Source organism: Protopterus annectens, chromosome 3.part1 (assembly GCF_019279795.1).
Source record: "Protopterus annectens isolate FY-2018-M chromosome 3.part1, PAN1.0, whole genome shotgun sequence".
In the NCBI taxonomy this organism is placed as follows: Eukaryota; Metazoa; Chordata; order Ceratodontiformes; family Protopteridae; genus Protopterus; species Protopterus annectens.
Genome location: NC_056732.1, coordinates 1022142367 through 1022166396, shown reverse-complemented (window position 1 = coordinate 1022166396; position 24030 = coordinate 1022142367). Strand labels below are relative to the sequence as shown.

Sequence of the window (24030 nt, the reverse complement as noted above, 5' to 3'; positions counted from 1 at the left end):
GGCTACTGCCACTTCAACAGCATTTCTAAGGGGTGGCAACTAAAGATATTTTGGAGGCAGCTACTTGGAGTTCAGTGCATACTTTCTCTAAGCATTATCACCTTCCTATCTACTCTAAGTCTAGGGCTGGTTTTGCCACAGCTGTTTTGCAGGGCATGTTGTCAGCTCCTACTTCTTTATGATTTGCCAGCCTCCCTTACCTCTGCTTTGGGATTCTACCCAATAGTAAGGACTGCAGCAATGTGGAACGAAGAACATAGTACAGTTTTGTACCTACCATAAATGTAGATGTTCGAGGATCCACATTGCTGCAGTCCAATTTACCCTCCCTCCTTCCCTCTGTGTTTAGGGGTGGTTGTGTAGGTGAGGTTATCTGTTGATATTTTTGTATATATTTTTGTATATATTGTACATAATTTTGGTGCAGGTATTTTGGGCCTTGTCTTTTTAGGGTCTTCTGACATCTGGGGCAAGAAAAGACTGAGGATATGACGTCGGTCATGCGCATTAGTACCCTGACGTACTGACGTCAGTCTAATGCGCCCTGACCGACGTCAGCCATATACTCTGGTATTCGGGCCGACTGGGACAGCGGACTACCCAATAGTAAGGACTGCAGCAATGTGGATCCTCGAACATCTACATTTATGGTAGGTACAAAACTGTACTTTTTGTGAAGGGAAGGCAAGTATTTGACAACATTAATAGAACAGTGATGATCCAGAGGGAAGCAGAATGTAACAAAATACCTGTGTTGTTGGGACTTGATACAGAGAAAGCATTTGCCAGAGTAAGCTGGGATTTTATGAGCAGCGCAAAGAAACCATTTGCATTCCATGATACAATAATATGGTTACTTAGGAGGATATATGAGGGTTCAGATACAATAATTAAAATGGGAAGGTTTCTTTGTGATATGTTGTTTGAATAGAGAAACCAGGCAGGGGTGTCCTCTTTTCCCTTTATTTGCTTTATTATTTAGAGGCATTTGCAAAGAAAATATGAGTCTCAAAAATGCAAGGGTATAATTGGTATGATAATCAAGAATTGGCTTTATTTGGAGTTGATATTATTTTGTACCTCATGAATCCAGAGAAGGATTTGTGTTGTGGATCAGTTTGATAGTGTTTTGGGGATATAAAGTTAAAGATAAAACAAAGGCTATAGCTGTAATATATGTACCCACACATGAATTGGTTCAGTAATACACATTTATGGGGGCATGATAAGATGATGTATTTAGGTGTGTGAATTAAAAAGGCCTCTATTATGACACCTAAGGATATGTGAGAAGAGATTAAACAAAAGAAAGCACAACAACGGAGAAATTGGAAGGTTGTGTCTATGGATATGGACAGCAAGATACAAGAAGTGAATTTCTTTTAGCCCTTTAGATTTATATATGGGTCAGGCGTATTATCAACCAGCGTAGAAGTTGTGGACAGTAATTGTAAAGAGTTGAAGGATTTTATCTGGAAGGGGAAGAGGACAAGAATTAATTGTGATTAGTTGATCCTTCCAATTGGACAAGGTGGTTTAGGATAACATGATTTGATAGGATATTTTAGAGCTACACAGTTGAGGCTCCTGTATACAACACAAGCACAATGTATTTCAAATAGAAAGGAGTGATGATGAAGTGAGGTGGAGGAGGGTGTTCAAGAAATAGAATGGGATTTTGGATGCAAATCCTTAAGGAGAATGACAGCCATTCAAAATATTGTATCCATAAAGTAGTTGAAAGTATTATAACTCAGCCAACACAATAATGCAGAAAAGAGATTTTTGCCAGTAGGGATGACTCCAAATAGAGGAACAGAAAATAGGGAGAAGGGTCTGGAATTTATTGGAGAAAATTGGCAGGGAGCCAAGTATTGGGAGCAAATAACTGGGGAATGTAACAGAGTGGGATGAGATAAAGAACAAAAAAGACATGTGAATTGCAGGATATAGACTGCCTTCCTTACCAAGGGTTGATATCTGTATATAAGCAGAGATAAAGGGGTGGGGGAATCTTAAGTGAAAGAACTGCTCTGGTAGAGTTTTTGTTGAATCTGGAGCATACGCTATTGTTAAAAAATGGCTTATAAAATACTGCATGATAACTGTAAGAATCAATCTGAGAAGGTTAGAAAAGATTGAGAATTTTCGAAGAGAGACTGGAAGAGTTTATTAGATAACAATGAGAGGACATATGGCTCCTAAACGTGCAACAAAGTCCAGAAGGTTTAGGAGTTTTGGAAGTGTTTGCATAGGTATATTTATACCCCATGCAGACTTCAAATTATTCCTCAGGTAGATAGCAAATGTTGGAGGTGTGATGGGGAAGAAAGACATAAGTGGGATCATATGTTTTGGGAGTGTAATTAATTGGCAGATTTTTAAAAAATTCCTAAAAAGTATTCTGTTAGACATATTGGGTGAACACATGGTTAGAACGAAGGAAATTATCTGATATTACTTTGTCTAGATCTGAATTGTCTAGACATAGTAAGATCTTAATTAAGTTTAATTCTGTTGGCAGCAAAATAATTAGTAGAAAAGGGAATTCAGAGTTTAAACCAACTGTAAAGTGTTGAATATTATAAAAGAGGTAAAAGAACTAGAAGAGAGACCTTTAGAAAAGGGAAGGAGAAAATTACTTTGAAATAAATGGAAATTGTGGGAACAATATATGCAGAATAATGTTCAGGAGGAGGGAGTGAGGTTTAAGCGATGGCAAGAATTCAGCAGTTTATGTAATGTTGGACTGATGATACAGTAGAGAGTAGATTATCCAAACTAATTGGGACCTAGGGTAGTTTGCTTAATCAGGCTGTTCAGATAATCAAACATATACTTGAACTGGATAAAAAAACTTTGCACGCAGGGAATACACTTTTCAACCATTCAGTGATTCCAGTGGACAATAAAGATTATTTTTCACACACAAGTGGGCTACAAGCTCAAAAAACACACAAAAGCGAATACGTATAATCTTAACATATTCAGACTTTGATTGTTTTTCGACCCGAAAACTTTGGAAGGCTGTGTTCAGATAATGGACTTTCGGATAATCGTCTCTCTACTGTAGTTATAAAGAAAGAAAGAAAACATATGTGATGTATAGTGTATGTAAATGTGGAAAAAAATAATGTTTTCTTTTTTGCTAATGTATGTTTGTCTGTAGCTTAAGTAATAGTTTAATAAAGGTGTTTTAAAAAGACATGAAGAAAATACCATGTGTACCCATAGCAACAAAAAAAAAATCTATTTTAACTTAGTCATATTACACACACACATATGCCATTGACAGCATATGTGAGGCATTGTTTGACTTAAAAGTTAAACATTGAAAGTACTATATCAAAGTAAAACGCTACATGAATACAAATTCATATTAAAATAACAATACAATACCCATGGAAATAACCATATTAACCTGTTTAAGTAAGGCAGCAAGTAAGAATGTTGTCAGCAAAACCAAATTAAGCAAAATGGTGTGTGTGTGTGTGTGTGTGTGTGTGTGTGTGTGTGTGTGTGTGTATATATATATATATATATATATATATGTGTGTGTGTATAGAGAGAGAGAGAGTTAATTTCTTGGAACTACCACCAAAATGATTCAAATGATTCCTCTTTTAAATATTTTTGAGGCTGTGTTAATTTGTGTGATTGAAGCACTGTGCTTCTTGCATTTAAATTCTACTCATCTGTATTCATTCATTCACCAGTACTCAGTTATGCAGGCTGGGCAGCAGTTGCCTTGTATCTCTTACTTGGAGATATGATATTCAACTGCTGCTTTGTTCCAGATCATACATGCCGTTTCCTGCAGCAGTGATCCTATTTACTCATGTCTGCTGTTATTGTGATTATCTCAACCAATGAATTTCATGTTACATTGAAAAGGAATGATTTTAAGCTAACTCCAAATTGTTCTCAGAAATGTAATAGCATATGAAGGACAATCTGCTACTGAGATGTTGTGTAGTGTTGGCACCTGCTTACAGATGTAACTGAGCAATAGCACACAACAGCTTAACAGAAGGCTCCATTAATTTACTTTTGATAATTTCATGCTAGAATTCCACACAGTTAAAACATTACAACTCTACAGCAGTCATTCAGAATGGATAAAGGAACTATTTAACATTAAAATACACTACAGAACACACTGTAAACTAGTTGTTGTTGTTGTGTCTTTCGGCTTTTTCTCCGTTAGGGGTCGCCACAGCGGACCTCTGGTCCGCTAATGATTGGCAGTAGATTTTTACGTGCCGAGTTGCCGGCTCTAACGCACAACCTTCAACGAAGTTACGCCCATTCACGCATGTCACCACACGCAAGACGCTCTAGCTGAGAATCGAACAGGACAATGTCTTACTGTGAGGTGACAACGGTACTGCAGCACCACCATAAAATTCATGCTAAAAAATGCAGATGCCTGTTTTAAGTGCAATAAGGCATAAGGGAGTGTACAGCTTGAAGCTGAAAAAATGGAAAAAGTGGGACAAAAATATCTACAGGTTTTTAGACTATCGAAAGAGTTGTATGTGGGTTAATTTATTAAGGTGTAAAGTGCCTTTCAATTTTTATTTATTTGCTTAAAGGGAAGTTGCGGTGGTACAGCGGTAGCATTGTTGCCTCACAGCAAGAGGTTCTGCTGTTCGATTCTCTGCTGGAATGCCTTCTGTGTGGAGTCTGCATGCCCTCTCAGCGGTCGAGTGGCCTCCGAAAGACATACGTGAATGGGCGTTCCTTCGCTGAAGGTTGGGCGGTGGGCTGGCAACTCGGCACCATAACAAAATCGACTGCCAATCATTAGCGGACCAGAATTCCGCTATGGTGACCCCTAACCGGGAAAAGACAAACAAACATTTATTTGCCTAAAGGAGTGCAGTTTCAGATTTTGTGTTTTGACAGCATGATGGCTTTGTGGTTAAAGATTTTACTTCATGACTTTCGGTTCTAGGTTTCAGTCCTTTTCCTTTTTATCATTATCCCTGTGGAGTTTGTCCTTTCCTGATTTGTGCTTGCACTTTCTCCAACTATTGTAGTTTCCTTGTAAAACGTGCTAGTTGATTGTTTTCTCTGAAAATTGCCTATATGTTTCATTTATTCTTGCCCTTGTTATGTGGGCTGTGCTAGAAAATATCTGAGACAGGACCAGCTAATTTACCTGGTAAACAAATTAATACAGTTAAAATGTATATTGACTATGGAAATGGTAGAACAGAGCATGTCTTTTACTTTTGAATCAGTGGGCAAGAATGTATCCTAGCAGTAAATCCGAGCTTGATAATACAGCATGAAACTAGGAACTGTTTTCTTAAATTAGCCTTTTTTGTGTAGTTTTTTTTATTTTTTTCTGACTAAAACTGGCTTTTGTGGTGGAAATAAGTGCAGTGATTTATGAAGTGAGGTCTTACTACTTTTTGCAAAGCTGTAAAAATGCTGAACTTTAAGCACATGCTCCCTTAAGGCTGAATAACACACCTGATACTCTTGTAATAGATGACTCTATTGTCAGACACACTGACGTCCCGCTCACCAGGCTGAATAAAGAGAAGGTCATGGTGAGCTGCCTGTCGGGTGCTAGGATTCGCCACATAACGCAAGCACTCAGGTCACTCCAAAGCAAATACAAATATGACTTAAGTTATTGTACATGCTGGTGTGAATGACCTGAGACATACCTCCCTGGACTACATGAAAAGAGACATAGAGGAGCTCTCTGATCATGTAGCCCTGGCTGGTATGACCCTGACCTTGAGCAGCATCTTACCCTCACCTAGAATGATGCCACAGTACAAAGACAAAATAATCAATTTTAACAATTGGCTAAAATTTTGGTGTCATTCAAAGGGGATCCAGTGTCTGTCAGCCTGGGATGACATGCTCGACAAGCCACGTTGCTTCACTAGGGACGGCTTGCACCTGTCACCACTGGGCTTTCGGATATTGGCAAAGGCTCTTGCCACCCCCATAGTGCCTTTTTTTAGGCAAGGCTCAAAAGTCAAACCCACCCCCATAGACAGCACAAGGAACAAGAAACTAAGGGTAATGCTGCTTAACGCCAGAAGTCTTAACCTCAAGATGCACGCACTTAAAGCTCTCCTCAGTATGGAGAACATCGATATCTGTGCAGTGACAGAAACCTGGTTCAAGGCTCCAGAGAGCACCCCAGCACTACCAGGCTGTACCTCATATGCTTTTCGGCCCCAAAACCCGGACCGAACCACAGAAGGAGGGGGAGTTTCCATATTTATCAAGGATATCCACACCTCCAGGTTAGTGGCATTGCACTAAGTATCGGAGACCATCCATGTGCAACTAACAGTGGGCAAGACTGCTTTTCAGTTTATAGCATCCTACAGACCACCCTCTCAAAGTCAGGAATCTCACTCGGCTTTCCTGAAAACATTGGAGAACATGAAGATCTCTCCGAACACCATTATATTGGGCGACTTCAACTACCCAAACATTGACTGGGAGCACTACTCAAGCCCCAGCACCATAGCCCAAAGGTTCCTGGAAATTATAAACTCAAATGCTATGGAACAACTAGTCACCACTCCCACAAGAGGGGACAACTAGTTACCACTCCCACAAGAGGGGACAACATACTAGACCTGATCATTACCAACATGGGGACTCTATGCTCCACACCAGAAGTATATCCCTCATTGGTAAGATCAGACCATAAATTAATTTCACTGGATGTCCACATCCCGACCCCACCCCCAGCCCAGAAAACCACAGTGAAAAACTTCTCAAAAGTGAACTTCTCACTTCTCAAAACCGAAGTGGAATCCTTCAGGGCCCCAGGGCCAGTGGAAACTACGGCCCAAACTGCAAAATCCTATATAAACGCATTCTACGGACATCTCCAGAAATGCATGGATCATGCTATCCCAAACAAAACCAAGACCCAATCATCCAAAGGCAGGCGTCCAGTCTGGTGGACCCCTGCCATAAATAAACTGTACAACAGAAGGAGGAAGCTACTACATGATAGAACAAAATCCTTAATAGGGAAAGCATCTCTGATCAGTACTAGCAAAGAATTACGATCCCTCATAAAATCCTCCAAGGCCAGCTTCGAGAGAAAAATTGCACAGGACACCAAAGACAATCATAAGGCTTTTTTCAGTTATGTTAGGAACCTGGGATACAACTCCCAGACTTGTTCTGAATTGATTCTAAACAACGAAAAATACACTGAACCCACAGACATCGCCAATATCCTGGCAGACCGGTTCAGTGCAAACTTCTCCACCCCCTCCCCCCCAAAAATAGCAAGTATCTATCCCAGCAGAGGGCTGCCTCCCAAACATCTCTGATGCTCAGGTGAAGGCTGCCCTCTCCAAAGCAAAAAACACTGCTTCCATGGGACCAGATGGCGTCCCAGGTTGCGTCCTACATGAACTCCAAGAGGAACTAATCCCTCAAATAAAACAGCTATACAATCTCAGCCTCACTACAGGATATGTGCCCACAGAATGGCGTACAGCAACAATGGTCCCACTCCACAAAGGTGGAGCCTCTACGGAACCTGGAAACTATCGCCCCATAAGCCTGACTAGCTTAGTCTGCAAGGCTATGGAGAGGATCATCATGGAGCTCATAAACAAAGACATTGGGGACCTACAAACACTAGATCCTACCCAGTTCGACTTTGTCAAGGGCAGATCCTGCCTTTTGAACCTGGTTGACTTCTTCGAAACAGTCACCAAAGCCATAGATGAAGGGAAGGTAGTCCACACAGCCTATCTGGACCTTGCAAAGGCATTTGACACAATACCCCACTCGGTCATCATAGATAAGCTATCCAGCTTAAATATAAACCCCTATGTCACAAGATGGGTTGCAAACTGGCTCAAAGACAGAACCCACAGAGTGAGAGTTGCTGGAGCCATGTCAGACTCGAAACCGGTCACAAGTGGCGTCTCACAGGGTTCTGTCCTGGGACCACTCTTGTTCGGTATATACTTTTCCGAGGTTCAGGCAAACGTGGGAGGACTATGGCTCACCAAGTTCGCAGACGACTGCAAACTGGGCACCATAATCGACTCTCCAACTGACACAAACATCCTTCAAAAAGGTCTCTCAGAGACAGATAACTGGTGCCAGCACCATGGTTTAAAGCTAAATGCCAAAAAATATATAGTCATACCCTTTGGCAAAAACAATATGCCCACAAATTACCACATAGGTGGAAACCCATTAAGTACAGAGAAAGTTATTAGGGACCTGAGGACCCAAGTTGATAGCAATCTCTCCTTTGAAAACCACATTGCCAAAGTGGTTAGAAAGACCTTCTACATAGCCCACCTCATCACGAAGGGTTTCACATCTAGATCAAGAGAGGTAATCGTGCCCCTTTATTCATCCCTCATCAGGCCCATCATAGAATACAATGCCCCTTTTGGGATGTACCTTACCCGACACCTGCAGCAATTAGAAAGACCCCAAAAGTATCTCATCAAGAGGATCAAGGGTCTCAAACAGATGCCATATGCTGCTCGGTTAAAAAAACTCCAGCTCTACTCAGTTGCATACCGCCTACTTCGAGGCGATCTATGCCTGACATACAAAGCTATGTCAAATCCAGAATTAATGGACATGCTCCACCTCAGTAAATCTAAATCCCTTAGAGCCACACACTCGAGGGACTTGAACCTCAGCACAGAAATAAATAGAACTTGCTGGAGGGACAGGTTCATAACCCAGAGGCTCCCTTCGCTCTGGAATAGAATTCCAGTTCATGTGAGGCAGAGCACCTCACTGAATCTCTTCAAGAAGAATCTCGATAGGTGGATGGGGGATCGTAGGTTTGTCCCAGGGATTACTCCCTTGTCACTGTTAGACAGAGGCACAGTAAACTAAACCTTAAAAAGGGCACAGTATACTCAAATCAAGGGGTGGCGTAAGCCATACAGAATTGGGCTAGGCTTATAATTGCCCCAGGGCAGATAGCCTAGTATGAACCTATTGCATACCTATTACTTTGCCACTTTGTAAAATTGTGGAGAGAACATGGCTCTGTTTTGTGAAGTTTGAAGTGTCATTGCATAGTCTATCTTAAAAGGTGATTTTGTGGTCATTATGTGAAATACTTTCTCGTGCAAAATAATCTTTACTATGGAAATATGCACACACAGCTTCTTTAATGTGGTGAAGACCTTTAGATGTCATTTACTAAAAAAATATGGAGCATGAGTAAATTACTAGGAAATGTTTTCTGAATTACAGACTCATAAATTTAACTGTTAGTAGTATGTTGGGATTAGTCTTTTAGAATCTCAGGGTTTATGTCCTGAAAGTTCAAAGTACCTATTGCACAATTTAATCTTGCAAAGTGATTTCACAATCGTGGTGAGAAGTTACATTTTCCGACAAAATTATACCATATCTGGCATAGTTCATGAGATGAGACAAGTGGATACAGTACTGAAAATGCAGGGTTTGTAATGTTAAGAAATGAAGATCTGATATTGAGGTCCTGCCTTGATAGACCCTTGGTTGGGTTCATCTTCTCCACAACTCACTTGAATTGAAAATGCTTTGGATAGAGATGTCATTATCATCGTTCTTGCTGTCTTTGGTGAAATTTTGTGTTAATGTGCTGGTGTTTAAGCATACAGTGTCCACTCTGGTGTTAATCTGCCAGCCAAGAACTGCACAGACACTGCATTGATTGCGTTACAAGGGAGCAATACTTTTGTATTTAATGCAGGTGCCAGTGTTTCAGTCCTACCATTTGAAGGGTCAGAGGTAAGATTTTTGACCTATTTCCCTTCTCAAACAGCTGTTGGGAGGTATGCATTGGGATGAGCTTGGATGTTCCTTCTTGCAGATTCAGAGAAAATGTAGATTACCACCCCAAGGGCAAATATTCAGATGGCAGTTTGAGACCTAATACCCCTTAAGGAGTAAGTTTGGTGTCTGCCAACTCCTGTTCCCTGCATGCACTCCGGTACTCCCAGCTAATGGGGTCTCAAACCACCACTTGTACACTACCTTGGAAAAGATGACTGGACTGGTGAATTGCAGCCACAGCTTCTACCCATGGGATCTGTCCTGTTTTTTCTTTCAGTATTGTGCAGTGGTTAATTATCTGGAGCCTGCAATGGATCACTCAAATCCTGTAGAGCATTCCCTTGTGTCACCCCTGTGACCAACTGGTGGCACTCTGGACTGAAATTAGCCCCTTGTGGGACAGCTTAGAGGCTCGTTTGAGTTTCATTTTCGTGGTTGAGGAAGATTCCTAATGTTATCTCATACTAGGCACTGCTATTCATATATCTTAAGAACTAGATATTTCATGTGGTTGGAGCTGGAGTTATTGTTGTGAGATCACACCATTTAGGAGTATGATCTGTAAATCTGTGCGTAAAATGTAGAAGTTACATATCCTTTTTTAAATATCCATTTAACTATGTTGCATACACATGTTTACATTAACACTTAAAAGGCACGAAAATACACTTCATTTGGAGCTCAGCAACCACGTTTAAAGTGTTGCCCCCGATAATGGAAAAGTGAGAAGAAATGTATTTCTTCATAATGTGAAGAGTATGCAGCCTTTTACTTGCTCCAAAAAAAGAAATTCTTTAATTATACTTATTTGGCATCTTTTAGCTGCAAATATGCCATTGGAATCATAGAAACAGCTGTTTTGTACTAAGCGTTTTATTTTTTGTTTTTGTTTTTTGTTTTGTTTTTTACAGCAGCAGCTACTGCTTTCAAAGGGTTTCCCTGATGACGGAATTAAGCGTTGTTAGGAAGTTCCATTCTCTGAATGTGTAAATGGCTCAAGTTTACACTACTAACATATTTTTTTATGTGTCCCTTATTTTCCTTTATTATTTCTGAATCTTACTGTTATTTAAAGCCAGCAAGATGAATGGGGAGGGGAGTGACAGAGGTGTTGCCTGTGATAGCCAATCAGCTCATGTGTTGTGAGCACATTAAAGCTGCAAGCAGTAGATTTACAGTAACACACTTCAAAGGGAGAGAGTTAATTGTGATTTCTTGTAGGGCAAATATGAGCGTATTACAATTTTAAGAATAAAGAAACCCATAAGTTTTCCGTATTTGCTTCATTTCTTATTTTTCATTTCTCTGTTTGGTGCATAGGAAGGAAACACTTTAAACACGATTGTTCAGCTTAAATCCAGGGCCTTGACATGTCTTTTAACCAGGTATGCATAAAATTTAAAAATAACTTCTTTTTTTTTTAAAAAAAATATTAAGTAAAATGTTTACACACATCTGCCCCGATCATCATCATCATTTTCTTTCGGCTGTTCCCATTAGGGGTCGCCACAGCAGGTCACCTCTTTCCATTTCTTCCTGTCCTCTGCATCTTGCTCTGTCACACCAACCACCTGCATGTCCTCTCTCACCACATCCATAAACCTTATCTTAGGCCTTCCTCTTTTCCTGTTACCTGGTAGCTTCATCCTTAGCATCTTTTTCCCAATATATTCAGCATCCCTCCTCAGCACATGTCCAAACCAACGTAATCATGCCTCTCTGGCTTTGTCTCCAAGCCTTCCAACCTGGGCTGACCCTCTAATATACTTATTCCTAATCCTGTCCATCCTCGTCACACCCAGTGCAAATCTTAACATCTTTAATTTTGCCACATCCAGCTCAAACTCCTGCCTTTTTGTAAATGCCACTGTCTCCAACCCATATAACATAGCTGGTCTCACTACCCTCTTGTAGACCTTCCCTTTCACTCTTACAGGTACTCGTCTGTCACAAATCACTTCTGGCACTCTTCTCCACCCACTCCATCCTGCCTGTACTCTCTTCTTCACCTCTCTTCCACACTCACCATTACTCTGAACTATTGACCCCAAGTATTTAAACTCATCCACCTTCGCCACCTCTACTCCTTGCATCCTCACCATTCCTCTATCCTCTCATTCACACACATATATTCTGTCTTATTCCTGCTGACCTTCATTCCTCTTCTCTCTAGAGCATATCCCCATCTCTCCAGGGTCTCCGCCACCTGTTCCCTACTCTCACTACAGATCACAATGTCATCTGCAAACATCATAGTCCACGCGGACTCCTGTCTGATCTCGTCTGTCAACCTGTCCATCACCATTTCAAATAAGAAAGGGCTCAGAGCTGATCCTTGATATAACCCCACTTCCACCTTAAATGCATCTGTCACTCCCACTGCAGACCTCACCGCTGTCACACTACCCTCATACATATCCTGTACCACTCTTACATACTTCTCTGACACTCCTGACTTTCTCATACAATACCACAACTCCTCTCTAGGCACCCTGTCATATGCTTTCTCTAAGTCTACAAAAACACAATGCAACTCCTTCTGACATTCTCTGTACTTTTCTGTCAACACTCTCAGAGCAAACATCACATCTGTAGTGCTCTTTCCCAGCATGAAACCATACTGCTGATCACTAATCATCACGTCCCTTCTTAACCTTGCTTCCACTACTCTTTCCCACAACTTCATGCTGTGACTGATGAATTTAATCCCTCTGTAGTTACTACAGCTCTGCACATCACCCTTATTCTTAAATATCGGTACCAAAACACTTTTTCTGCATTCCTCAGGCATCCTCTCACTTTCCAAGATTTCATTAAACAATCTGGTTAAAAACTCCACTGCCATTTCACCTAAACACCTCCATGGTTCCACAGGTATGTCATCTGAGCCAACAGCCTCTCCATTCTTCATTCTCTTCATAGCTATCCTTACTTCCTCCTTGCTAATCCATTGTACTTCATGATTCACTATCCCTACATAATCCAACCTTCTCTGCCTCTCATTCTCTTCATTCATCAACCCCTCAATGTACTCTTTCCATCTCCTCAACACACTCTCCTCGCTTGTGAGTATATTTCCCTCATTATCCTTTATCACCTTTACCTGCTGCACATCTTTCCTAGCTCGGTCCCTCTATCTAGCCAATCGGTACAGGTCCTTTTCTCCCACCTTAGTGTCCAACCTTTCATACAACTCTTCATATGCCTTATCCTTAGCCTTCACCACCTCTCTCTTTGCCATGCACCTCATCTCCTTATACTCCTGTCTACTTTCTTCATCTCTCTGACAATCCCACTTCTTCTTTGCCAACCTCTTTCTCTGTATACTCTCCGGTACTTCCTCATTCTACCACCATGTCTCCTTGTCGTCCTTCTGTCCAGATGTGATACCAAGCACCTTTCTAGCCGTCTCCCTTACTAGCTCTGCTGTAGTTACCCAGCTATTTGGTAACTCTTCACTGCCACCCAGTGCCTGTCTTAACTCATCCCTGAACTCCACCTCACAATTACCCTTTTTCAGTTTCCACCATTTGATCCTTGGTGCTGCCCTCACACTCCTCCTCCTCTTAATCACCAACGTCATCCTACAAACCACCATCCTATGCTGCCTAACTGCACTTTCTCCAGTCACCACTTTACAGTCTCCAATTTCCTTCAAACTGGCCCTCCTACATAAGATATAATCCACCTATGTGCATCTTCCTCCACTCTTGTACGTCACCCTATGCTCCTCCCTCTTGTTAAAATACGTATTCACCACAGCCATGTCCATCCTTTTTGCAAAATCCACTACCATCTGACCTTCTACATTCCTTTGTTTAACACCATACCTACCCATCACTTCCTCATCCCCTCTGTTCCCTTCGCCAACATGCCCATTGAAATCTGCTCCAATCACCACTCTCTCACCCTTGGGTGCAGTCATCACCACTTCATCTAATTCACTCCAAAATTTTTCTTTCTCATCCATTGCACACCCAACTTGTGGAGCATATGCACTAACAACATTCATCATTACACCATCAATTTCCAGCTTCATAAACATTACTCTATCCGACACTCTTTTCACCTCCAAAACACTGTTAGCATACTGTTCCTTCAGAATAACTCCTACGCCATTTCTCCTTCCATCCACACCATGATAAAACAATTTGAACCCACCTCCGATACACCTAGCCTTACTCCCCTTCCATCTGGTCTCTTGCACACACAATATACCAACCTTCCTTCTCCTTCTGTCCATCATATCAGCTGGCTCTCTCCCTATACCAGTCATACTGCCAACATTCAAAGTTCTGACCCTCACTACCACAGTCCTAGCCTTTCTTCTCTCTTCCTGTCTTCGGCCATGTCTTCCGCCTCTTCTCCTCCTTTGCCCCGATAACAGAAAAATACCCATCTAGCTGTATTACTCTTATCATTTCTCTTACTATTAACATATTACTGAGAGAAAATTTGTTTGAATTTGGCGGCCCTCTCATTTTGCACTTTTAACGTATGTGTCCACTTGGCTACGAGTATAATCTTTATCAATAAGATCATTGGCTAGAGAATTTAATTGATTAGACATATCATGAGTATCCCAGACATCTGCCCTGTAACTATATTCTGAAAAGTAAAAGAAGGGATGCTTACTTGTCCTAAATAACTATTGCATTTGACAAGGTTCTTGTACAGGGTGGTATTAAATTTGCCAATCTGATCTTTTTTAATGGTGATATCTAAAAAAAATCTATTGTATTAAAATCAAAATTCATTTTGAAACGTAAAAAAACGAGTAGTTTTTGCAATGTAATCCATTAACTGTTCTAGCTGAATTGAATCTCTGTTCCATCACAAAAAGAGATTAACAAATCTCTTGTAAAAACATATGTTATGGTAATACAGACTATTGTCACCATTCAAAACATGCTTATTTTCCCACGTTTATAACAAGATTGGCTTAGGTGTTGGCGACGGGGCTACCCATTGCTACACCTATGCACTGTTTAAACAATTTCTCTTGAAACATGAACACGTTATGTGTTACAATTATTTCTAAAAGTTCACAGATCAAATTTATAGCGGAATGTTCAAAAGTTGTTGTAGACAACATATGTTCTCTAACCATTTCAGTACCATCTGTATGAGGAATCACAGTAAATAATGATTGTACATTTAGGGGAACTAAATAGTAATTAGAAGCGTCTTTGTTGAAAGACTATTCATACAGCAATGTAAGAAAATCTGATGTATCTTTAATAATAGCAGGTGCACTTTCTAGACCTTTTCTTAATTTCATCCCACAAAATTTTGATAACTGTTCAGTAACCCCCATCCACATGTCAATGCTATTGGGCACATTGGAGAATTTCTAAGATATTTATGTATTGTTGGAATGCCATAGAACATAGGAATTTTAGGGTGTTCAACCTTTAAATAATTTGAGATCTAGACTACTTTGCCTTTGTAGGTGCATATCATGTAACAAGTCTGCTAATCTTATCTGCTGACTGTAGTAAGTCATTAATAGCATTTATGTAAAAAGATGACTCCACTACAATGACAGCTCCCTCTTTGTCTGCCCCTTTTATAGCTAGTTGCTTGTTGTGAAAGTGTCAACTGTCTCTGCATTTTGGGAACTTGTGATTGTGGTCAAGCAGTTATGTAAAGGTCATCTTCTGTGAAGAAATTCTCTTCTGCATGAATTAGCTTTTGTGGTTGACAGGGTTACCCTTGGCTTGCGAACACTGTGGCTTTCAAGTCTTTTTTTTCCGCCCAGAATTTTGTTTATTTATTTAATAGCCATCACAATTGTAAGCAGGGGCATTGCAATTGTGCAAGCTTTAGGGCATTGTGTGGACAGCTAGATCTGGTTGGTCACAAAGAGAGGGTTTTCTTTAGAACAAATCCCCTTTCCTTCCAGAAGTGATTTTTGAATTGTCCTGAGCTAGTGTGTTCATCTTCTAGTCTTTGTAGTTTCAGAAACCAAGGGAAAGGGCACCCTTTGCACCCTGTATGTGCACAGATATGTTCATTATTAACCTGAAACAACTGCAGAAGTTTAGGAAGATGGACAAACTCACCTCCTTTGGACCAGGGAAAGAATAGATGTCATTTTCTAATCATCCACTTCCATGGTGAATTGCCAGCTGCTTTATTTGCCATCAGGGGTTTAACTAGCCTCTGACTAATGCTGCGGCCAGGGATTCTTTATCAGAAGCCACTGCCTCCAGTGCTTAACATTAGGAGCATTGCCGTATTAGGTACTTATACTATGGCTCCTTATTGTACACTGCACACTTTCACCAAACATTATCTGGACTGTGACTTGCTGATCCGGGCATCTTTTGGAAAATCAGTACTTCAGTATTCTGATATCTAAACAATGTGTACAGTATTCTAAATTTTTCCACCATGCTGGTTACTGATTAGAATCCCATTGTGAATTGTTCTTGATGTTTGATATAACAGATTTGTTAATACAGCATCAGCTGTATGAGAGGATTTTCAGTGGTGGATCACGAGTATCCTTCCTCTGTTTTCTTGCAAACGCATGTATCTATAAAGTGTGTTTGTGTGTGTGTGTGTGTATAAAAACACATACATAGCCACAGCTGTTCCTTGCAAGACAAGCAAGAAGTTATGTTTGTATGTAATCTTATTTAATTACGTAAGTGTTCAACATTCCATTGGTTATTTTTGATTTGTTTTACTTGTATAGTTATGTAATTGTCAAATCTTCATTGATGACATATTGACTTAGGACTGAAAGTAGACTATAGTTTAGCAACCTCATGCCTGGGTAGTGGCAAGGAGGTTTGAATGGGACAGCCAGGGAGAGGTGTTGAACAGCATTTTCTGGTGAATATTGGAGAATATATATATGGTTGCTTTGGTGACTACTGTGCCTTGATCAGATCTTGCTTGTAGGGAAGAAATGGGCAAAGTCATTGAGATTGGCCAGATGATGGGCAGGTGTTTGGGGAGGCTCAGAAATTGTTCATTGTTATTTCTTGATTTACAGAAAGACAGGAAGGTACTCAGTAGTGGCATGGGGGCAAATTGGCAAGTTCAGGGTATATGGATGTTTATGTAACCACCAAAATGCCTCATGGATTGTGCCATTTCTGAAATTTTGCTGAACAGTGGTTTGTGGGGAATATGAATCCAAGCAACCCCCTATCAAGGAAGATCTTCTTGTAGATCAGCTGATAAGTTAAGAATACTTCTGTTTCTATTGTCTTTTTTTTTTTTTCTAGTGTTCCATAAAAGTAGTGACGGGAAAACCACAATTTTCATAAAGCAACCTGCTGCAGGGTAACAGAGAAGTTCTTTAGTCCATGGAAGGTCATGCGGCGGGTTTGTATAAGGGTAAATGCATAGTGGAGGGGATGATGAGTCTGCAGTGAAGAGTGTTGGGAAGATGTGTGAGGAATTATGATAGATTTTTTTTGTTTTTTTTGCATGTAGTGGCAAAATAAATGTTCGGAGTGATAGCATATACTGTTAACCTGTCCTGAATTTTTACAGCAACAGATGCTTTTCAAAGCAGTCATTGTGTGGATGGAAAGATTTTGTATGTATTTATTTTTCTGGTGGACTTTTGGCTATTTTGAATTATTGTGCGAGAAAAAGATGTTTAGATTGCAAGACTTTTTGATTATTTTAGTATTTAGCTATTCAAAATTAATGCACAGAATTCTTGCAGAAAACTGAGCATACGTAACCTCGATCCTCCGTAATAGTGATGTAAAGTAGGGATGCTCACCAGAATGTTTCCTATGAAAATATAAGATGCGTTTTTTAGTCTTTTTTATCCTGAAGATAGTTACAGTGCAGGAACTCATGAGAATAAGAACTTTACCAGCAGCCACCAGTCTGTCTTTTATAAGTGGTAAGTAAAAAACTTTCTTACACTGTGAAGGACAACAACAAGGAAAAGAAAAAGGCAAACACTACTAAAAAAACTCCCGTTGTCCACCACGGCAGTAAAACTTGATAATAAAATCAAAACTTTAATAAAAAAATATAACATAAAACAAGCAGTCCTCAGTCTTCCGATAAGCGCTTTCGGCAAATATGCCTTCCTCAGATCGTAAAAAAGGACTGTTCAGTTTGACTGCTTTTGTTTGTTGCACTGAACATGGCAAACCAGCAATTGAACGATAAACGTAGAACATGCAACATTTCTAATATATCGGGAGACTTATTGAACCCGCTTCTAGATCTGAATTTGGGTAATGCAGCTGCTTCCACAGTTGTTGCATCGGTTCTTGACAATAACTTTAATTGCATATTTCAGGAAGTGGAGAATGCAGCTTACCAGCTTAAAAGACTGCAGTGGCAACGCTTCCATATGGAAGCATGCCTGCATCATCAAATTGTACCTCGAGGTATGCGAGTGAAGTGTTTACCCTCATATGGGAACACTTATCCAGATCTGCTCACAAAATGGCAAATTATAAATCTTGAAACAAGTCGATAATACATGAACTTGCTGATAGAATTCTTCAAGCCGGAAGAGGAAAGGATGGCAGCAATCATATCAACTAAGCAGACTGAATTGGAAAGCTTAGAGCTGCATGACTCACATCTGAATAGCCTAGAGCAGTTACGGATCAACGTGAATGCTTATGAAGTGAAGCTAAGACAGCAGAAGGTTAAAAAGCTAGCCCGTGATCATCAGGATTTTGTAAGAGGTCAAATCTTTGAATGGCCGAGAGAGGAATCCAATAGTAAGGGGCGGGGAGCTTTACCATCATATAAGGAGAAAGGTACCTTTTTCTAGACCTAATGGAGAAGATGTGATTACTCATGTCAGTTTAACTGATCTGGGACCCTCCATTCACAACCCTGCCATTCTTAACTCATCAGTACCGACCCCCAATTTTATAATATCAGAAACAGATAAAAGAGAAGCGTCTAGCAGTACAGCCCCTATGGGTGCAGAAACCAGGAACAAGAATGCTCCCCTAGCCTCAAATTTAGCAACTAGACCGAAAGAAGGGGCAATGCATGCACTGACAAATTGGCCCTTGCCAGTTTTTTTCCAAATTCAACCACTACAGGACTCAAAGAACACAGAGTCAAGAATGGAAAAGAAAGAAGCTTACACTTTAATTGAATCTGAATCAAGCTTAGTAGTGAATCTTTCAAATAATATTTTAAGCCCTGATATGATTTCCTTGTTAGACAAGGGCTCGAGTTTTATTCCAGCCTTACCGTCTGATATTAGTGAATTTGTGCTGGATATCAGAATGTTTTGCAGGAACATTGCATTAAAGTGTACTTTTGGACAAGCTAATGACAGTAGATGGCTACCTTATACAAAATTGAGTAGCTTTGTTCCCCCTAATCCTCCACCAGTGGAGATGTTCTTAAGATTATGTGAAGATGAAATCTTCAAACTAAGGGGTTATACAACCAAAGGACAAGGATGCTTCTTCAACTTAACCACTAATGAGAATGAGATACTGAAGCTGCTAAAGGAAACGGATAGTTTGGTCATCAAGCCTGCTGATAAGGGAGGATGTATAGTGGTGATGGAAGCCATATGGTACAGGCACAAAATGCTCTCTATGTTGGATGATGAAGGAACGTATAAGAGACTAAGTTATAGTGAAGCTACGACTAAGGTAGATCATTTTCACAGCCACCTATATGACCTATTGATAGAGACAAACATCTCACAAGAACTATATGAGTTCTTTGATTGCCCCAAACCTATGTTTCCATACATCGGTGGACTCCCCAAAATTCACAAGGATCCTGTTGACCCACCCTTACATCCCATAGTTTCTGGAAGGGGGAGAGTAACTGAACACGTTTCCATGCACGTGGAGAATGAATTAAAGAAGGCCCTGCCCCTAGCAGGAACTGTATTGAAGGACTCAGGAAGACATTCTGGAAAAACCTTTTTTAGTTACCAAGGGGTCTTAAAAAATATGAAGATTTGGTGCTAGTGACAATGGACATCCAAGAGTTTGTGTACGGTGATTCCTAATGACTATGGTCTACAGGCAATAAGATCTTTCTTAGCAAGGAACAGTATGGAAGCAGAACCAGTATGTTCCTTGTTGGAACTCGTATTGGAAAATAACATCTTTATGTATGGGGACTCATTCTATTTGCAGACATGGGGTGTGGCTATGGGCACCCTGTGCGCAAATAGTTACTCCAATTTGGTTCTGGCTGAGTGGGAACACAATGAACTGTTGCCTAGTACCTGGAAACAATATCTAGTGTACTACGGTCGTTTTGTAGATGATGATTAGGGGCCAAGGGTACTAGCTGCTAGTACAAGGGTCTAGGGAACTACTAAAGGGGCGGTGAATACCACACAACGTGGCTGGGCTAATATATGCTTTCAGGCAGATAGCCCAGTACCAACCTATGAACCTATGTCTTTATCCTTTGGAGAGGCAGCTCTACACAATTGGACCTTTTCGTTAACTTCATCAACGAGAGCACAGATTTTCTAGAGTTTGTGGTCAAATACTCTTCGGAGACCATAGAATTTCTGGATGTAAAGATCCATCTACACCCTGATAGAGGTATCAGTACAGGAATTCATAAAAAAGAAACCTGGAGAAATCATTATCTGCATAGGGGGAGTATGCACCCGGGACATATCTTTGATAACATCTTTGAGAATCAGATCTTAAGAACTTCAAGATTATGTACTGAGAATGAAGACTTTGTAGCAGAACAGAGAAATATTGAGACGCATCCAAGTAAAAGGTCTTATAAAAGAAAGAATTTAAGACTGAAGCATGACCTACAGGAATTAAGGAGAGGAAAGGGACGTCCCTACTTCTCTGAACTTACATCGAGTCATCATGAAAGTCTGGATTTTAAAACTCAATCACAGCAACTTAAATGTTTGTTAATATACACTGCTGATAATAAGCAAGTGTGTGAAGTTATTAGGAAGTTTTGGCCAGTATTGACAACTGATGACAAAATAAAAGACATCGTAGAGGAACAGCCCAGATTCCTATATAAGAATAAGAAGAACTTGAAACGTCTCATTTGCAACAAAGATGGTTTTGAAAGAAATAGGCCCAATTCTAACAGAAAGGGCACTTTCAAATGCCTGAGATGCAAAGCTTGCAACTCCATTGACAGCTCCAATACTTTTGTACATCCATACTCCAGGCAACAGTACAATTTTAATGTTTATGCTGATTGTACTAGTTCCCACATTATATACTTAGCAACTTGCTGCCAATGTAGTGCTTTCTATGTTGGCAAAACAGATCAACTTCTTTAAGGAACGTATCCTTAGACATTTAAGGGACATCAAATGCAAAGATCCCAATAATGCCTTAGCAGCCCATATAGCACAGTATCCTTCTCATCACTTTGTATTTATGGCCATAGAGGCAGTCTGTCAGACCACAAGAGGAGGTGATGTTCATAATCACAAAGAGTTAAGGGAAACATGCTGGATAATTAATTTAAGAGCGAACAGATTACCAGGCTCGAGTACCATTGTGCCATTAAAACCTGCGCTTAGGAATAGAAGGAATATGTTCAGCAAGCTTACTTGAATGTTGCTTCTATTCACATACATAGCTACTAGTTTTCTCATATACAATTTCATAGTAAAAAGAAGTACTGCGCCTTTAATTATGATGAAGGAACTTATACCCCTTTGCTAGCTGGCCTCCTTTTGGTTTGCAACAAAGGAGTGTCACAGATGAATGGCTGTGATGCCTTATAAGTACAAAAGCTGAACAGTCCTTTTTTACGATCTGAGGAAGGCATATTTGCCGAAAGTGCTTATCGGAAGACTGAGGACTGCTTGTTTTATGTTATATTTTTTTTATTAAAGTTTTGATTTTATTAACGAGTTTTACTGCCGTGGTGGACAACAGGAGTTTTTTTAGTAGTGTTTGTCTTTTATAAGTGGGTTTTTTTTGTGGTTGCCAAAGGCTTTCATTTATTTAATTTTATTTGGAATATGGCAGTGACGAGATTCGAAAAGTTAAATTTCTTTTTTTGAAAATAAGCATAGGAGATGATAGACCTGACAGCGAATTTAAGTACATTGTATGTTTCTGGAAAGTTAGCCTTCTGCTGGTTAGTGCTGGAAGCACAATGCTTGCCTTAGAGTGCAGGATTGGTAGGAATATCACAGTGCTGTTCTTACTTTTCATTAGCATGAAGTACAAAGAGCTGAGGACTCACAGTTGATAGCTGCAAGACCACTTCCATCATTTTCTTTTTAACCATCTGCACAGAAGCTGGACTGATATTTTAGATGAGGGAGAGGGATAGAATTTGGAAGAGAGAACACAGATTGCAGATTTTGGTCACCACAAAAAAATAAAAATAAAAATTGATAATGCTGTAAGAAGCCATGTATTGCATCATTAAAGGACATCACTGTTTTTTTTTACTTAATTCTCAATAGTGGCTGTAAATTGCATCATTGCTTTTTGTTTTCAGGATGAAACTGATCACAAATCTCAGACAAGCCAGGAAACATTCTCCTCCTCAGTCAATGATTCATCACCAGTGGATGCTGTTGGGGGTGCACGGAAAAGTAGGTTTCAAGCATTGTTGTTTTAAATGCTCATGCTTTGCTCGCTTTTCAAATGGTTATGCTTTGCTCACTTTTCTGTTCATAATCGTGTACTTATTTCTATTAAGTTACCTTGCCTTTCTCCCTTCCCTAAGTTAGTGGCTATTAAACATATGTGGAATGTACGGTTTCAGGGTTGGGAGTCCATGTTAATGACAGGTATTAGATTTATGTAAAACAGCATACTTTTTTTTTTCATCTGCTTGGGTTCCCTGTCAGTTACACTAATGGCTGCATTTATGGCAGGAAATCCAAAAAAAGGGGTCATCAGCGCGTGAGGCAAATGCACGGCTCTCAATAAGTAGAATCAAGATAAAAAACACACAGAGCCAGCATACAGTATTCCAAAGTATATTGTAATGAAAATTAAATCATTACAAAGAAAAACAAACCGGTTTCGGCAGGAACAAACACAGCCTTCCTCAGTGTTACTTACATACATAGTGGTGAGCAAGAGTATTTATACACACATACACTCATTGTAAATTAATTGAGTTCAATCAAAGATTTTCATTGAGACCAGGTGGGAATAATCCCCCCAGTTTGATTATCCACTTTTTTCCTTTGGTGTTCAGAATGGAGTGTAACCCAGTTTTATTATTCTTGTTGCCAACAATTTTATCAATTATGATGAAGGTAAATTTAGCAGAAGCATGTACTAAGTGATGTTTATATAGAGCATTAGTCTGCCTCTTATTTTTAATATTGCTGATGTGTTCCGAAATCCTGATTTTCAGTGGTCTGGATGTTTTTCCTACATAAAATGAACCACAATGGCAGGTGGCTAAATAAATAACCCAGTCGGTGCTACAGTTCGCAAAAAATCTGAGATCATAAACTATTGGACAGTTTCTGCTAGAAAATTGTTTGGTCTTATTGATCTTGTCACAATTAGAACAATGCCCGCAAGGGTAACAACCTATCAGAGGGTCCCCTGTCAATGTGGTTTGAATGCAATTGAGGTCAACATGCCTGTACCCATGTTTAGAATGATTAAAAAAATAACCCAAATTCTTTCCCCTATGAAAGGAAAAAAGGCATTTGTCTGGTATAAGGCTGGTTAAGTCAGGGTCATATTTGAGAATGTTCCAGTGTCTATGCACACTGTCAATGAAAATCTTTGATTGAACTCAATTAATTTACAATGAGTGTATGTGTGTATAAATACTCTTGCTCACCACTATGTATGTAAGTAACACTGAGGAAGGCTGTGTTTGTTCCTGCCGAAACCGGTTTGTTTTTCTTTGTAATGATTTAATTTTCATTACAATATACTTTGGAATACTGTATGCTGGCTCTGTGTGTTTTTTATCTTGCATTTATGGCACACACCACTGAATTAGATAGTGGATGCCATAGCTGTTAGTAATGTGGGATTTCACACATTATAGTGGCTAATTTGCTTGGCAGCCTAGGCATGTGGCTGACCCAGTGCTTCTGGTGTGTCTGAGTCATACAATTTGTGGATTGGGCAGTTTCTCCAACCTCAACATGAGCAAGCTGCCATTGGACACTCACTACCACCCTCCGTGGTCAGCTTCTCCAGTGTTTGGGTCAGCAGACTATCCAGGGTTGTCTGTGCACAGTCCAGCTTTATCTGTGTATGCCTTGGAGACCGCTCTGACCAATGTGTATGTATCAGTATCACTATC

The 24030-nt window shown here is 40.0% G+C and overlaps 1 protein-coding gene across 4 annotated transcripts in view; it reads left to right on the top strand.

Annotated features, from left to right (window-relative positions):
* LOC122798334 (protein spire homolog 1-like) overlaps nucleotides 1-24030 on the top strand; it is an 893363-nt gene that overhangs the window by 516672 nt on the left and 352661 nt on the right. For all 4 annotated transcript variants that reach the window (XM_044067180.1, XM_044067179.1, XM_044067177.1 and 1 more), the window contains one exon: nucleotides 22243-22339. In XM_044067180.1, the coding sequence (XP_043923115.1) occupies nucleotides 22243-22339 (97 nt within the window). The remainder of the gene's footprint in view (nucleotides 1-22242; nucleotides 22340-24030) is intronic.